The sequence below is a fragment of the Elephantulus edwardii genome, unplaced genomic scaffold (assembly GCF_000299155.1).
Source record: "Elephantulus edwardii isolate Elephantulus edwardi_28Jun2011 unplaced genomic scaffold, EleEdw1.0 scaffold00354, whole genome shotgun sequence".
Lineage (NCBI taxonomy): Eukaryota > Metazoa > Chordata > Mammalia > Macroscelidea > Macroscelididae > Elephantulus > Elephantulus edwardii.
The window spans coordinates 822841-840488 of record NW_006400104.1 but is presented as its reverse complement, the minus strand read 5'-3'; the positions used below and the strand labels follow the sequence as shown (position 1 = coordinate 840488).

Below are 17648 nucleotides of genomic sequence, written 5' to 3'. Positions count from 1 at the left end.
TGAAGTGCTGTAAAGCAAAGTACAATACGATGAAGTACTCCAAATATATTTGGAGAGAAACAGACAGCAAATGTGTCCTCTCCTAAATGTCCTTGCTTTACACTCAGAAGTCTGCAGTCCAGGTACCCCTGGATAAGAGCTGTGTCATTTACGGGTGATACTAAGTGTGAAAAGTATCTAGCTCCCCCCTGCAACCTAAATTAATATATGAATCAAAACTATAAAATATATTCTCTAAATAAAATGAATTATACATCTGTACTCTCTTGTATAACTGATTCTGGGTTCAAGCCGACCCAGAATCACCCTGGAAGGAAAGCCTAGAGATCCATTTCTGAAGGCTCTGCCGTGCAGCTGGGTCCAACTAAGACACACGGAGCTTGCCAGTAGTTGTTCCTGATTGAACAGCAACTGGTTTTACCATTTTCTTATAAGTGATCACAGTTGCAGTGCAAACTATCTGTGAAATGATTCCACTAAATTCCCAATGCTTTCTTAGCCATTAGAAGTTGTTGATGGAATATTTTGACTTAGTTTCCAGTAACTAAGTGATGCTTCTTTTCTGAGTTGTGATTTGGCTTCAAAGAACTTACCAAACTCTTGTAATTTCTTCACTAAATTGGCAGTGCATAGGAGACAGAACCCAGTTTCTTGCTACCACAAACTGGGTACATCTCAGATGAATACATACCTGGATGTCATTACTTCCCTCCTGGGCCACCAGGGGAAACTGTCCCTCATCCCTAATAACATCACCAACAGTGCCACCTGCCCCACTGCCACCACGTGACTGACTGTCTTCACTTGCTCACTCACCCACCCACTGATTACCTGGGAGTTGAAACCACCTCATAATTGACCTTACTGTCTACGTATTACTAATACCAGACTGCAACATGATTTACCTACCAGTCCAGAACATTTTTGTTACCTTAGCGGTATAACCCAAAGGCCACAACTCTCTGGCTGTTTGAATCCATCCCTGGTTCCTTGGGAGAAAGATGGGCAATCTTCTGTGTACTTTACAGCTTCAGGAACTCCAGGAAGGTATAAATTGGTTCTAACTTCAAGGTAGTGGGTAGGTGGGTGAGTGAGCGGGTGAGGACACTCTGTACATAAGACAGAACATAATCTTGTATTTCACCTCAGGTGGGTGCCTTCATGGGTTTCAGTTTCCTGGTCTGTTACCGTGAGGTAATTGTTCCTGTTCTACCTGGTGAAGTAGATTAATAATGGTTCTAAAGATATCAGATCTTAATCCTGGAATCTGCAAATGTTATTTCACTTGAAAGAAGGTCTTTGTAAATATGACTGAGTGAAGGGTCTTAAGGTGGGGAGATGGGTATGGATTATCCAGTTGGGTCCTAAATGCAATCACCAGAATCCATATGAGAGAGAAGGAGATATTACACACACAAAAGAGAAGATGGTGTGAAGACACAGCAGAGAGATTTGAAGATTGGAGTGATGTGCCCATAGAGTTAAAGAATGCCAGCAGCCATAAGAACTGGGAAGAGAGAAGGAACAGATTTTCCCCTCAAGCCTAAACCTTCATGGGGAGTCCAGCCCTGACAAAACCTTCATATCATCAGCCCAGTGATAACAATTTCAAAATCCTGGCCTCCAGACTTTTTAGTGTGAGAAGAAAACTATCATTTTACCCCTGGCAAGTTTGCAGTCATTTATTACAGGAGCCACAGAAAACTTACGTAACTAGACAGTTAGGGAGGAATTAATATGTGAAAACCCTCATAAAGAGAAAAATATTAGACACTTGTGTATCATCACCTGGGTACAAATTATAAAGGAAAGTGGTGCCACTGGTTTCTTTCCGATTATGTTAGCATCTCTAAGTTTTATATCACTAATAAGGTCCCTGGTGCTGTTATCCTTCTTGTCTTCTCCAAAGCATTTTAGTTAGTCCTGAGTTAAGAAAGGAAGGAGCACCATTTTTAAAAAGTTCTCTACATCAACTCGCTTCCATCGTTTAATCTTTGAGTTGAGAATGTTATAAAGGGCCCCAGATGGTGGAGACTAAGCCCCAGGTCTAGCAGTGGATTTGAACAAGAAACTCTGGTGTTTTCAGTCCTCTACACCCCATTATCCTGTTACCTTTTGCGACAAGGACAGTATTGTTTGCTTTTTATTCATTACCTTTGGGCTTTATACTCTGGCAATGGTTTTAAGGAATTGAACTGCAGCACTCCAGCTTAAATTAGTGATCTGTGTTTGTGGGCTGGTGGTATTCAAATGGCTCAAGGAACATTAGAGAAATGGTAACTAAAACAGGAAATTGGAAGCTGTTTTAATTCCTCTTGGAACCTCTGAAAACAACAATTGCAGCAATTGTGATTCCAGAATGTAGAGATGCAAATTGCTTGTAAATTCAATTTGCCAAATAAATAGGCCTCCTTATTTGGAGCACCTGGCTATGTTTACCATCTGGTAATAGATAGAGACCTAAAGACCCAAAGATTCTCTGCAGGTACAGCTACCATGTCCAGTATCTGCCAGATCAAACTCATCAAACTTCTCTCTTCTTAATACTGTTTTGCTTAACAAAATGCACACTTGGGTCCTGTAGTAATAACATGGCTCTAATTCCTGAATTGGGAGTGTTTATTTCTTGAGTGTTCATAACATTACCTGTTTTATACAATGTGGGTTTAAACAAGCTTGATTTGAAGTGAGCCATCCCAAACGGATAGGATACATAATTAGTTTCTAAAGGAAGGCACGTGTGATTTTAACCCGCGTCAGTTAGCAGGATTAGTTCAGCATATGAAATTTGTGGCTTGTTTCCAATGTCTCAAGCTATGTTGTATTCCTGTTTTTCTTTGCCAAACCTCAGAAAATGCCCAGGCTCCCATATTCCCACATTTTCTCAGTAGGGCCCAGCCTCCTATTGAGCCAGCAGGTCAGATGGGTGCCCTCGGGATGCGTGTGCATGGACCCAGCATGTGGGTGACTTTCCTCTTGCATGTGTGTGGTGTGTTTTGGGGAGATGGGGAGGCAAAGGAGTAGCTTGGTCACTTAGAAGGAGGACTGGACTTCTGTTTATGTCATGCTGGTCCTTACTGAGTGTCAGCCATCAGCTGATGCCTAACCCACCAGTCTACCCAGAATCCAAGACTGAAGCTGGAATGGAACAGGGGCCCTCCTAAGTGCACCGAGTGGGTCTAAGGGGGATTGTCTGTACTTGTGTGTGTGTGTGAGGTAGAACAGTGCCAAAGTGATTCTTCTCTGCCTAGAACTGGGGAGGGCTGTTGGACAGCCTTCACCAATCTGAATATGTTTTGTACTTGCCAGGAAGTACTAAGAGAAACTTGGTACCAGGAGCTCCTTGGATGGTGGTGAGGGTTGAGGAGATGCTGGGAGAGATGAGCTTCCGGGAAGCGGGCATGGGAGCTGAGCCTCCGGAGACAGTGTGTCCACGCCAGCTCCAGCTCAGGCAGGAGCCACCTTGACCACCTTGCACAGGGTTGCTCAGCCTCCACTTGGGACATCCTGGGAATAGAGACTCACCGAGCAGGCTGCTGCCAGACAGCTCTCATTTCTCCTAACAGTTTGATGAGACGGAATTCATTTGTCACACTTCACTTGTTTAAGTAGTTATTGTTCAGTGGGTGTTAGTATCGTTCCATCACCGTAATGATTTCTAGAACACCTTCACCACCTCCAAAAGAAGCCCTGCACATGATAACTTACTCCGCACCCCTCACACTCCATCCCCTGTTCTATGCAGACTCCAGCTTTGAAGCCCACCTAGGCCTTCTTCAGAACTGCATCAAAATGGCAATTTAGCTTTTTTTTTTTTAAAATCTAGGGACGTAAAGGTTAGGAAGACAATTCTACTATGGCCTAACCCAGTGGGTTTTGCTTATATATACTTTTGCACAGTAAAATGTTCAAGTTGTGAGTACACATAAAATTCCATGAGTTTTTACAAATGTCTATAGCAAACAACTCTGTCAAGATGTAGGTTCTGTTACCCCAAAAAGTCCTCTTGCATCTCTTCTCCAGCCAATTTCCTGTCCCTCCCAGAGGCAAGCCCTGCACGGTGCTTGTGATGCACTCCTGTTTCTGCAGAGGGAAATGGGAGGACACACAATGGAGTCTTGATATGCGGCCACGGCCACACTCACTTAGCAGAGCAAGCACCTCCTTACGTCCTGAGCACTTGCCTCCTAACCCACATCTCCTCGTTCTAGCCTTGTTTCATAATGTGGCCTGTTCCCGGGGAACTTGAGTGAATTTGATCCTCATGTTGAAAGTTGACCACATAGTTGGCTTAGTCAAGCTCTGCAATTCATAGGCTTCTAGGAGTTGCTGTCAACATGATGCTCTTGAGTTTGTTATAGTCCCCTTCTTTCATAAATCATTCCACCATTTAACATTAGCAGTCCTTAGTAACTCCATGAAATATCCCCCTTCCCTGGGCTCATCCACTTCCTCGTACAGTGCTGTGTTCAGGCCAAGTCTCCTGAGTCGCAGCTCCTCAGTACTGAGGAGAGAACATGACAAGTTCGCACATTCCACACCTCCCAGTAGGCAGACACTGACTTTCCTAACCGTGCTAAGATTCAGTCTGAATGAGTGGGTGTCCTAATTCTTCACTAATCCTAATTACTAGGGACTATAATTGTGTTCTTTATATACTCTGATTATTGCTCACCACCATCGAGTCTACTCCAACTCATAGTGACCCTCTGTTGGAGTTCAGAGGCTGCAGATCTTTTTGTAAAGAGACTGTCTATCTTACTCTCATAAGCAGTTGGTCAGTTCAGATCAATGGCTTAAGATTAGCAGCAAAATATGTAATGCATTACCCCATCCGAGCCCATTTCTTTGTTGTTAGACAGTACTCAGCTGTTAATCAAGAAGTTGGAAGTTCATATCCACCTAGCAGCTTCATAGGAAGACTTGATGATCTGCTGTCACAAAAAGTATAGCCTAGAAAGCACTATGGAGCAGTCAGGTGTCACATGGAGTCAGTGTAAGTTTAAAATCAACACAACATACAACATTAGTATGCTGGCATTGCAAAGTTTAGAATAATCTGTATATAGCAGAATATACTTAATTAAAAAATGAGAGTGAGTGGATTTCTTCTCTGACCCCAAGGAACATTCAGGATCTTACAGCCCTATAAAAGCATCATTACAAGCCCCAGTTAGTTCACTGAGGACTTTGCAACTAATACAGAATTGCAGCTAATAGTAAATCAGATCTGTTCTTCTCTGTTTACACCTGTGTATAAAATGTCTGCACTTCCAAGGAGTAGCCTACACTTAGAACTGAGTTTTGAAGTGAAACTTTATCTAGAAAACTGGGCATTTAAGAATCTGACATCCAGAGTGTGCATGGTTGGAAGTAAAGAGTGGGGGTTTGCAATCAGCCATATCTGGCTTCAGATCAGAGCTCAGTTATCTATGAACTGTGTGGATTATGCATTATGTGCTGTGAAATGGGACTAAGGGTAGTCCACATCCCATATGCCTATTGTATAGAAAGGGGTATATCTATGAAAGACATCACATTACAGAATAAGAGAAGCTCCATACATGGCAACATTGCAGAAACTTTCCAGTCTCAGCAAACAAGTGAGACCAATTTAGGCTCCAGTGGAGGGAGCTCACCCGGTGGTGAGGAGCTGCACTACCAACCCAAAGGCCAGTGGTTCAGATCTACCAGCTAGCTGCTCCATGGGAAAAAGATGGGCAGGCTTCCTGTGAGATTTACAGCCTCTGCAAACTTGCTGCAGGGTCAGTTCCAACTCAACATTATGAGACAACAACAATAATAATAGTTTGGTCACGGATTTGTCAGTAAGGAATCGTAAAGAAATTCCTGTATGGTGGTTCAGCTGTGTCCATGGAGCCCTGAGAGTCAAACTGCAGGTGCCTGGTGGGGTCTGGAGAGAGACATGGCGCGCACGGCTGAACCACCATACGTCTCTTTGCACTGCCACTTTAAATGTTAGGAAGCCACTGGCTTCCTTTAATTCCCTTATTGCACAGATGAAGAAACTGAGGGTCAAAAAGCCGAGTGATTTTCTAACACATTCAGCAGTGCCTGCTAGCTCCCAGCCTGTTTCCTTTCCAAAACAGCATCGTGTCATAGATGGAAGCAGCAATAAGTAGGGAGAAGGGAAATGCAGAATGGCTGTTGCCTTTTCAAATGAAATGGTCCAGTATGTAGGACCAGAGACGCCTCTAGAGGGAGAGCAGTCATCTGTTTCACTCCCTTGCCGTGGTTTCACTGTTTCAGTCATGACAGCTGCTCCATTGAGGGTGTTTGCCCCATCCTGTGGGCACTGACTACACCTCTCCCCATGGTCTACATCTTGCAGATAGAGCCACTGAGGTCCTCCATGAAAATTCCCCGGCCTCTGTCAGAGAAGCATCCCCATCCAGACCTCACGCCAGTGTCCATTTATACTCAGCCACTTATTTTGCCACGACCCTTGTTTTTCAGCCGCTCAACATCGCCTATAGCCACATCTATAGCTCCTACCGGAACTTTGTGGGGCCCCCTCACTTCAAGACCATATGCAGACTCCTGGGGTACCAGGGCATCGCTGTGGTCATGGAAGAGCTGCTGAAGATCGTCAAGAGTTTGGTAAGGAGAAGCACAGATGAGACGTGCAAGGTGGCCAAGTGGGGGTCACAGGAACAACTTGCTTTCATGTTTTACTTGGTCTGACCAGTCACAGGTACTCCAGCTCTGTCTCTTAAAATCACCAGGGAGTCTTTCACCTTCCTTCTCAATTGCTCTGAAAGTGTGCAAGGAAGGATCAGTCTTTGGAGAGGGGCACCATACTTGGAAGGGTGAAGGGACAGCGCAGGAGAGGAAGACCCTCTATGAGGTGGATTGATTCAGTGACTGGGGTAAAGGGGGTTGGTGTGTCAGAGACAGTGAGATTGGTACAGGGTAGACCAGGGTTTAGGGCTATTGTACATAGGGTCACTACGAGTTGCAGGTGACTCAGTGGCACATAACAACAGCAACAACATCACCCTGTTATGTTCCTGTGCACCTCTGACCTGGGGCTTCACCTCTTTTCTGATTCAGAACTGACTCTATGTGATTATTGAATTCAGTCATCCTAATTTGACCCTTGTTGTTGTTGTTATGTGCCGTTGAGTCATTTGCGACTCATAGCGACCCTATGAACAACAGCCCTAAACCCTGCTCTATCCTGTGCCAGTCACACTGCCTCTGACACACCCATCCCAATTACCCCAGTCACTGAATCAATCCACCTCATAGAGGGTCTTCCCCTCCTGCGCTGTCCCTCCACCCTCCCAAGCATGATGTCCCTCTCCAAGGACCTGTCCCTCCTTACAACATGACCAAAGTATGTCAGACGAAGCCCCAGAATTCTTGCCTCCAAGGAGCAGCCTGGCTTAACCCTCTCCAGGATGAATCTGTTTTCTTGGCAGTCCATGGTACATCCAATACTCTTCTCCAGCACCACAGCTCAAAAGGATCAATTCTTCTACTTCTATCCTCCCTAGTCATTGTCCAACTCTCTGATGCATAACAAGTGATTGCATCACTTGTTAGGGTTTTTTTTGACCCTTAGCACCTGTTAATGACTGAAAATCAGTATTTTTTTTTTAAAAAAGGACTTTTCAGGGAGCTGGACTGACACGGGAGCTGCAACTGTGTATAGCAATGATAGTGAAGATGGCTCAAGACTGAGCAGTGTTTCATCCATGGGGTCAGGTCACTGGGATCCAGGTGACTCAGTGGCACTAACAGCAATCACTGCTTGTGCTGCCCTTCTGTGCTGCATTGTCTGAGCACAGTAAACCCATGATGCATGTGCTCAATACTCTTCACCAGCATCACAATTCAAAGGCATCTACAGTTTGCTTTTGTTACTGGGTGCATTAAGTCAATTACTACTCCTAGCAGCCCCATGCCGTTGTTGTTGTTCAATGCTGTCGAGTCGCAGGCGACTCATAGCGACCCTCTGAAGGAGAGTCCTCAACGCTGGGTGTCACTCATCCTCTCTCCAGGTTCGTAGGGTTTCCGGAGGCAAGCTATTACGGAAGTGGATGCTACTCCTCCTTCCAAAGCAGCCCCATAGAGTAAAACTTTCCCACAGGGGTTTCTGGACTGTGATCTTTACAGGAACACACTGCCAGCTCTTTTCTGCAGGAGAGTCACTGGGAGAATTTGAACAGCCATACTTTCCATTATCCGCTGTGTGCTGAACTGCACCACCAGGGCTCCTCTGTGTATGTAAAATCCCTCTGTGGGATTTAACAATGGGCTTGTGCATATTGGAGGTCATGATGTTGGAGCAGGGTAGGTGAGATTCTGATCTGCTATTCATACGGTTGCTCTAAGTTATAGTCAGCTTAACAGCACCTAGTAACAAATTTCTCTAGCAGATATTTCATATCGATCCCCACACTTCTATTTGGGTTTCTTGCTAAACCGTACAATCACTGCTGCTGCACTGATTTCAAGAAAATTCTACATCCATTTATCACCCTGCCTCAACTAAGGGTGGCCGTATGGCCTTGCATTTAATTCTTTGCAGCGCTCCTCAAGCCCGGCTGAAACATTTCAGCTAGGTTTTCCTGAAGGTTTGCGATGACGAGGCACAATCAAGAAGGCTATATAGCGCCAGGTGAGAAGAGGCAAACAGGCTTCACCTGCCAATAAGCTCACTTCTCTGGTAACAACTATGGGTACCAAGGATTGTTACAGACTGAAACTAAATTCAGGGTGAAACAGGAGAAGGTGGTGATTGATTAAAGCGCTCTGCCTTGGACACAGGCGGGATGAAGGTGCCATGTGTTTCCCAAGTTTAAATTAGGTAATGTTTCTCAGTCTTCACAGCATCTTGGCGCTGTTTCAAGTGAACTGTGCATCTGAATCTTCTCAAAGCACCCTAACCTCAGGAATGACCCCATATTGCCTAGAAATGCACCCTCCTTCATGTCTCCACGTCTGGGAGAGGTCTGAGCAGGACTCCTTCTGTCATAGGAGGACAGTTTTCTGAGTCTGACCCTCTCCACAGCCGTCAGAGGGGACCTGCTCTCTCCGATAGGGAATGTCCGCCTGACAGGTCTCAGCAGACCCTGCACGTGCCCGGCAGCCTAGCGCTGGGCCTCAGAAGCACTGCTCTGTACGTTATACAGCAGGATGCGTTATTTCACTCTCGCCCTCTTCTCTTGGCAGCTCCAAGGAACCATTCTCCAGTATGTGAAAACACTGATAGAAGTGATGCCCAAGATCTGCCGCCTACCCCGGCACGAGTATGGCTCTCCAGGTTGGTGACAGGAGCGGAGACAGGGGCTGGTGATAGAAAAGAGCTCACACCCCAGCAGTGATGGGGGCGTGGTGGGGCTGGCTACCTTGTGCCTTCACCCCCTAACAAGCCAGGTCTCTTGAGTACTGCGTGAGCAGTCAGAGCCCTGGGTTTGCGCCCTGCCGTACAGGACTGCAGGGAAGCTGGAAGAGAGAAGCAAATGGGGAAGACTTGAAATAATAAATAAACCTATCTTGATTCCGACTTACAGCAAATCAATAGGAGTGAGTAGAACTACCCCATGGGATTTCCCAGGCTGTAACCTTTACAAACTCAGACTGCCCATCTTTGTCCAGCTGGAGGGTTCTAACTACCAACTTTGGGATTAGCAGTCAAGGCCTTAACCACGGCAGCCCCAGCCTCCTCCAAATACATACTGACTCAGTGCACCTCAAGTCTTATTGCTGTCGAGTCACACCCAGTTCAGAACTGACCTTTGAATGGGTTTTTGGATATGAGAAGGGATTACCTGTCATTCTCTTGTGGAGCAGCTGGTGGATTCAAATTGCATGAGTAGTATAGTGCTGCGTTGGAGTTAGGAGCACAACTCCTGTAGATAATGACTGGAAAAGATTGCAAGTTAGGGTTTGTTAATGAGCTCGATGATGCTTCGCATTCTCCCATTTGTCCATGTGGAGGAAGTTGATGCTCTGAATGGGAATGGAAATCACAGATCTAAGGAGAGTCGGGAAACAGGAGTGATTGCTACTCAGTTTCTGAAAGCGAAGAGAATTCTTGTCTTCCCTTAAGGTCATTGAGGCCCAGAGCCTGGGAAGAAGGCAGAGATCGTGATTTTTTGGCACAGAAGGTTCTTAAAACCAAACATGTCGAGTGCTTAATTAGTGTGGATCTGAACAGCAAAGGGCTGAAACAGAAAGCCTTGCTCCTCGGTCCCAGCTGCCTCTCATGCTCACCGTGTGATTTGGGCAAGACAGCTACAGTCTCAGAGCCTCCCCTGAAAAATAGCGATAATTGTGCCTAATTAGAGTATTGCATTAGAATTTGAGGGTGGAATATTTATTAGAGCAGAGAGCTCAAGTGGCTTAGTGATAAGAAGCTGTGACGCCAACTCAAAGGCATGTGGTTTGAAATCACCAGCTGCTCCGTGGGATAAAGATGGGCAGTCTCCTCCCATGTGATAGATGGCCTCTGAAAGCCCACTGGAGGGTCGGCTCTGAATCAGGTCTAACAGCATATAGCAGCAATTTGTTGGGGTGAATAAAGTTTTAAATCAAATATTACAGTAAAGTGTTTCAGTGTTTCACAAGATAAGTAGTACTTAAAAGAAATGCTAAACAAATGAGTGTCCTGTCACTTTTTTAGGAATTCTGGTCATTTTTTCCCCAACTGAAGGATGTAGAGAGGACCCAGGACTGCCTAATTTGTGTGTGTGTTTTCACTTATTTTTCTGTCTGCCTCCTTCCCATCCTAGAAGGGGCCAGCTTCCTCACTTTTTCTCTGACACTGAGCCCAGGCACATCCACAGGGCCCCAGCGTTTGGCTCCTTGCTCTGCTGAGTCGGTCTTGGGCTGCTGCCGGTCAGTGCACTCCTGCCTGACAGGCTGTGCAGTGTCCGCTTCCCAGTGACTGTGCCTCCTCTTCTCCCAGGGATCCTGGAGTTCTTCCACCACCAGTTGAAGGACATCATCGAGTATGCAGAGCTCAAAACAGATGTGTTCCAGAGCCTGAGGGAAGTGGGCAATGCCATCCTCTTCTGCCTCCTCATAGAACAAGCTCTGGTGAGTTCAGCGGTGTCTCCAGAATGGAGAGACCCATCCACTGCACCAGATCCACCCCATTGGTACCCTGCCCTGAGGCCCTGCCACACAGGCTGGGCTCCCCCAGCAGTAGGGTATGTCCATCCATTGTCAGACAGCTCTGACCTCAGTTCTAACTGTAGAAGGACTACAGGCAGATATGGTCCCAGCCCTGGCTGCACCATCCACCAGCTGCAAGATCTTGGACATCTCTTTAGCCTTAATTTTATATGCATCCATTAAATAAGCTTAAATTATTCCTTGGCTTCTGAGGCTTTGTCTGACATACTTTGGGCATGTTGCAAGGAGGGACAAGTCCTTGGAAAGATACATCATGCTTGGAAGGGTGGAGGGACGGAGAAAGAGAGGGAGACCCTTGATGAGATGGATTGATTCAGTGACTGGGATAATGAGGGTAGTTGTGTCGAAGTCAGAGACAGTAAAGTTGGCACAGGTTAGAGCAGGTGTCAGGGCTATTGTACATAAGGTCTCTATGCGTCGCAAGTGACTCGACAGCACATAACAACACCACCACCATAGGAAAAGCACAATTTCAAGTGCATATATTCTGGAGGAATAGACTTGCACCGAACATGTGTTTACATAGAAATGCAATTGCAGTTACAGCAAGGGTTGTGTGAGACAGATACAGGCCCTCCTGGGGACATAAAGCTGCAGAAGCTGGTGGGTCTTGCAGGTGAGGAAGGACTTCTTTGAGGAGGAAACCTGGAGCATGAACAAGAATTAGCCTAGTGGGAACTGGGGAAGACTACCCTGAGCTGAGGGTAAAATGATCTTCATCTTCTGGCATGGGAAATGATGAGTCCATGCTGTTCCAGGATGAAAGGGAGCACGTCACCTTGATAATTGCCTGCAGTAAGAGCTCAGGCTGGGCAGTAGTCACCGAGATGAGCAAAAGCCCGCTTTCCCTTGACTCCCGCTCAGGACCAGCTCCTAGTATTCACCAGCAGACCCCTAGTCTGTCCTAGCTGGCCCTCAGGCTGAGTCACAGAGATGGCCATCTCTCAGGTTCTCTTCTCCATCCTCCTCACCAGTGCACTCCAGTCTGTCTCAGCTCCTCTTCGTATGTAGTGTCCCCAGTCCTCCAAGTATGAGGGTCTCTGGTACAGCCCAGAGCAGCAATAGGAAACTGAGAAACCCGAACACCTCAGGATACAGTGAGAACATCCTTCAACGTCCAGTCACCCATCCATACAGCCATCCAGAAGAAAGTACCGAGAGCCCACCCATTTCCACAGTGCACAGTCAGGGGAATGGCCATGAGCAGGATAGACAAGGTATTAGCATTTTCTTCCCATGATGGGGACGAGTAAAGATGTAAACAGAGAGTGACTTTCAGATTGATAAGTACTGTGAACAAGGAGCAGAGTAGGAGGATGGATAGAGAATAATGGGTATGATGATGATGATGTTGTTAGGTGCTATTGAGTCCCTTGCGATGTACAGTGACCCTGTGTACAGCAGCTCTGAAGCCTGCCCTGGCCTGAGCCAGTCTCACGAATTCCGACACACCTACCTCCATTGCCCCAGTTACTGTATCCATCCATCTCATCCGGGGGCCTTGCTCTCCTTCACTGGCCCTCCACATGTCTGAGCATGATGATGAGTTCCTCCTGGCCACATTCCCAAAGTATGTGAGATTGAGCTTCAAAATCCTAGCCTCCAAGGAGAAATTTGGTTTCACCTTCTCCAAGACAGACCTATTTGTTTTCTTGGCAGTCCTTAGTTTGTTCAAGACTCTTCTCCAGAACTACAGCTTGAAGGCATCAATAATTCTTCTGTCATCCTTAGTCATTGTCCAGCTCTCTGATGCATAGCAAGCAATTGTGAAGATCATAGCCTGGATTAGGCTCACCTTAGTCTCTAGACTGACCTCGATCTAGTCCAGATCTCTGACAGCAGATTTTCCCAATGCAATTGGTTGCCATATATGTTAGTCTGCTACTCTAAGTGTGCGTTACTGTATTATACATAGGGGTTTTGAAGGCCTGGTGTATTTTGGAAGTGGATGGCCAATCCTTCTTCCTAGTCTATCTTAATTTAAATGCTTCATTTTAAACAATATCTGACAGGCAAGTTGGGTATGTTAGAGGGAGGTTTTTAGAGAGGTTGGAGCTTGACACAGAAAGGACCCAGAGTGGGATGAAGTAAAGGGTCAAAGAAGGGACTGAGGCAGGAGAGGCAGTGGGGCTTCTGGGTCACATCACTGGAAGCTGCTGGAGGGTGTGAACAGAAGAGCGTTGCTGCTGGAAAGCTCGTGTGAGTCAGGATAGAACTGTGTCCCCAGGGCTTTCAGTCAGGGATCACTGGTGGCGCAGCTCATAAACAATTGTGCTGCTAACCCAAAGGTGATGCTTCTCCAGTGATGTCAGTCTACGAGCATTTCTGTGGGACAAAGACGGCCTCTCTCCTCCGTGTGAACTAGATAGTCTTGGCAATCTGCTCGAGGGTCAGCTATGAGTCAGTTCTGACTCAACAGCCATGAGGGAGTGAGTGATTGTACTGGAAGTAGATTTGCAGGCCTGTCTTCCAGATATCTTCTTGATGATCTGAGGCCGAAGTGAGTGCGTCACATGTGTACAACCCAGAAATGCTGTAAACAGAAGTGTCACAGAACATGACTCCCTTTTTCTAACAGGCTGTTTGGTTGTCAAGGAACTAACTGGAAGATTAGTGACATGTACGGCTGCAGGTCCCCACCTCAGCTGAGAGGGAACAGAGGAGGTGAGGGAGGAGCTGGGAAGGACGTGGAACAGTGGTTCAGGAAGCAAGAAGGAAACCACAGTAGAGCTTCAGAACAAGAGCCAGCAAGAGTTCCTGCCACGTAACTGTGTCCCATCTTTAAAATGAGGGCTTTGTGTCAGTTGCTGTCAAACCTGCGCCTACCTGAGAGTCCTGAGATGAGCATGTTTTGCTCTTCCTCTGTGAGGAATAAATACCTCTCTTTTTACTTCCTTTCAGTAATCTCTCGAGACAGCTAATTGTTCCTCTTTATAATAACAGATTTTTAGCATGGTTAGATGGGCAAGGGTTGCTATGGAAACCTGGCCTCCAGGAGCCATAGGGAAAGGATGGAAGGACTATTTAGAACCTCAGTTCCTAAGTGTTCCCTGTTAGCATCTCCTTTCATGAAGTGCTGCAACTCTGAGAGAATCTACCAAACTTCCCCTCCAAAGACTGCAAGAAGCAGATGGTTTGTGGGGCTGCAAGGGAAGGGGTTTTTTTCCCCTCAAGTATCCATCATTGACTGGCCACTTGCATTTATCAATGGTGACAAGCCTGCATTGAGAATCAAAGACCTTCAGGGCTTAGGAATACCACAGATGTCCAAACACTCTCAGTCATTGGTGAGGAAATAGAGAACCAGAGAGGGAAGGTGCTCATGAGATCACACCGCAAGTCAGCTGCTCACACGCAAGACCACAAGCAGGTTTCCTAGACTGAGGCCACGGAGATGGGGGCACGGCCAGGGTCAGGGCTCCGCAAACCTGTGCACTTCAGGAGATTCAAACAAGGTGTCAGCTTTCTGAATGAAGTGGGTTGGTTTCTGAATGAAGCAGAAATTAAATACTAAATTTAACTATCAAATACCTAAAGAGAGGAAGAAAGAAAATGACTTTAATATTCAGGGTCCATCCAAGAGGAACTGCTGTGTAAACTGTGAACATCCATTCTATGGAAGCCTCTGAAGCAGGCAAGAAATAATGTTAGTGAGCTCTGGTAGCCTAGTAGCAAAAAGTTGTGCTGCAATCCCGAAGGCATGCGGTCTGAATCCACAAGATGCTCCACTGGAGAAGGAGGGGCCGTGCCGGTCAGCTCTGACTCAACGGCACACAACAAGGGGGGTGAAATAAATAAAAAATTGAAAATAAGGTTTACATAACAATATAGAAATGTGGCACAAAGGCATAATACTACATGAAAAATCAAGTTCTAGGATAATATACACATTATGATGCCACAAATATACATCCCACTGCTGTCAAGTTGATTCTGACTCATGGTGGTCCTCTGCTGTAAGCTTGTGGGCAAAGACTTGTCCGTCTTTCTGCTGTAAGGCAGCTGGTGAATTAGAACACCTTTTAGCAGTACAACATGCTATGTATGCGCTATGCCACCAGACCTCCACATGTATGTATGTGTGTGTGTCACAAAATAGCATTGCCCTAAAAAATATTTAGGAAGAAAAAGCAGGACAAAGAGCTAACAGTGATTTCCTCTAGGATACAGGATAGAACAGGGATTAGAAAGAGACAAGTAGGGATTCCAGCCTTACCTGCAATGACTTTATCTTTTAGCAGGAAAATATATTCATAGGGTATTACTGACCTAAAAATTAGTGTAAAAATAGAAGTAGTATTTGGTTGTTTTAGAAAAGCAGGAAGGAAAAGTAGGAAGACTTTTTCTCATTTTTCTATGTGTCATTCATCTTTTTCTAAACGATTAGCAAAGTCCTTTCTGATGTAGGTCCCATCTTATTTATATATGTTCAAATAACTTCTCTCTTTCTCTGGCATAACTTTTTAAGCAGAAATAATTTCTGCATGATGGTAATATAAATTGACCATTCATCATTTAAACAATCTTCATTAAGTTATGTACTTATACATTTTCTCAAAATTCAAGATGCAGAAATCCATACACCTATGATTTTGTTGTGTTGTGTGTGTATAAATAAGATGTAACATTAACAACAACAACAACCAAGAACCCTCCTTCCAGGCTGTGTCCCAAAGTAGCCATGATTTTGTGTTTCATCCCCAGAGATTCATTTTGTTGTCCTTGACCTTCATATAAATAGAATCATCCAGTATGTTTCTCTTTCCTGCCTGGCTTCATCCTTCAATATCGTATGTGTAAGAGGCATCCATGATGTAGAATATAGCTGGTTTGTGGTGTTGGTTTTTTCCCCCATTCACTCACAGTTTTCTCTTTAAATGACTAAACAGGTGAATTGCCTATTTTACTGGACATGGACATTTGGACATCCCAAGTTTGCAACATGAATACCTACGTACATACATTTTCATGGATGTATACTCTCATTTCTGTTAGACAAACTTGATAGTAGAATAGCTGAGCCAACGTGTGGATGTGTGTTTAGCTTCCAAAGACATGGGCTATTTTGCCAAGTGGCAATATAGATTTATACCCTCATCAGCAGTGTGCAAACAGTTTCATTTCATCACCTCTTCACAAACGCTTGGACTGCCCTTCTGTTTAATTATAGCCATTCCCATAGTTATGTCATGATCTCTAATTATAGTTTTATTTTTCTGATGATAGCATTTTAGAGCCCTCTCCGATGCTGTTGTTGTTGTTAAGTGCTGTCACATCGTAGATGACTCATAGCAACCCTATGAATGAAAACCTGGACACTTGTATAACTTTCATCATTTCTCCAAGTTCATAGGGGTTTTGGAGGCAAGCTGTTACAGAAGTGGATGCCACTCCTGCTTCCAACCTTGTTTTAATCGGGGAGCTCCACCAAACACTGTCCACCATGGGTAATCATTATCAGATTTGACACACCAGTGTCACAGTGTTTAGCATCACAGCAACCTGAGTTATTTTAATCCCTCTTTTATACAGATTGCGTGCATCTTAATTGAATTATCTTTTCCTATTGATTCCTTTTGTTGTTAGGTGCCATGGAGTCAAGCACATCTCGTAGTGACCCTATGAACAACAGATCTGATCCTTATCCTCTCTTGTGCCATCCACACAATTTCTGACAGACACTAGAGCCCTACTGATTGCTATAACCTATTTATCTATTATAGGTACATGTATGTGATAATGGTTACCCATGGTGGACAGTGTTTGGTGGAGCTGCCAGATTAAAGCAGGCTTGGAACTTAACAACAACAAACAACAGTTTAAGGTTCCAGTCCTTGGGAGATAACATCATGCTGAGAGATGTGGAAGGTCAGAGAGAAAAAAAAAGATCCTCAACATGATGGATTGATGTGGTGATTGTAGTAATGGGCTCAAGTGTGTCTCGGTTTGTGGGGATGGCGTAGAATAGGGCAAGGGTTAGATCTGTTGTCCATAGCAATGCTGTGAGTCATAGAGAGAGCTCTATTGGCCTAGTGGATAGAAAGTTATGCTACCAAGCCAAAGGTGGATGATTTTAATCTGCACCCCTCAGACCTGGTTTTAATTGTCTTTGGTCAAACATTCTTCTAGGTTGTATAGCCCCGATCTGTCCACTTGCTGTACAGAGGTAACTTATGGTTACTGTGATGCTAAACACTGTGACACTGATGTGTCAGATGCGACAATGGTAACCCATGGTGGACAGTGTTTGGTGGAGCTCCCTGATTAAAACAAGCTTGGAAGCAGGAGTGGCATCCACTTCTGAAATTGATTGCCTCCAGAAACTCTGTGAATTTGAAGAAATGAAAGTTATACAAGTGTTCAGGTTTTTTGTTCTTAGGGTCACTATGAGTAGTCTATGACTTGACGGCGCTTGATAAGAACAACGACATAGAGAGATCTCAGTTGGCCTAGTGGACAGAAAATGATGCTACCAACCC

General features: G+C 45.2%; 1 protein-coding gene across 6 annotated transcripts in view; it reads left to right on the top strand.

Moving 5' to 3' along the window:
- Positions 1 to 17648, top strand: part of CYFIP2 (cytoplasmic FMR1 interacting protein 2) — a 175048-nt gene that overhangs the window by 118008 nt on the left and 39392 nt on the right. For all 6 annotated transcript variants that reach the window (XM_006901973.1, XM_006901970.1, XM_006901975.1 and 3 more), the window contains 3 exons: positions 6478 to 6621; positions 9202 to 9292; positions 10940 to 11070. In XM_006901973.1, the coding sequence (XP_006902035.1) occupies positions 6478 to 6621; positions 9202 to 9292; positions 10940 to 11070 (366 nt within the window). The remainder of the gene's footprint in view (positions 1 to 6477; positions 6622 to 9201; positions 9293 to 10939; positions 11071 to 17648) is intronic.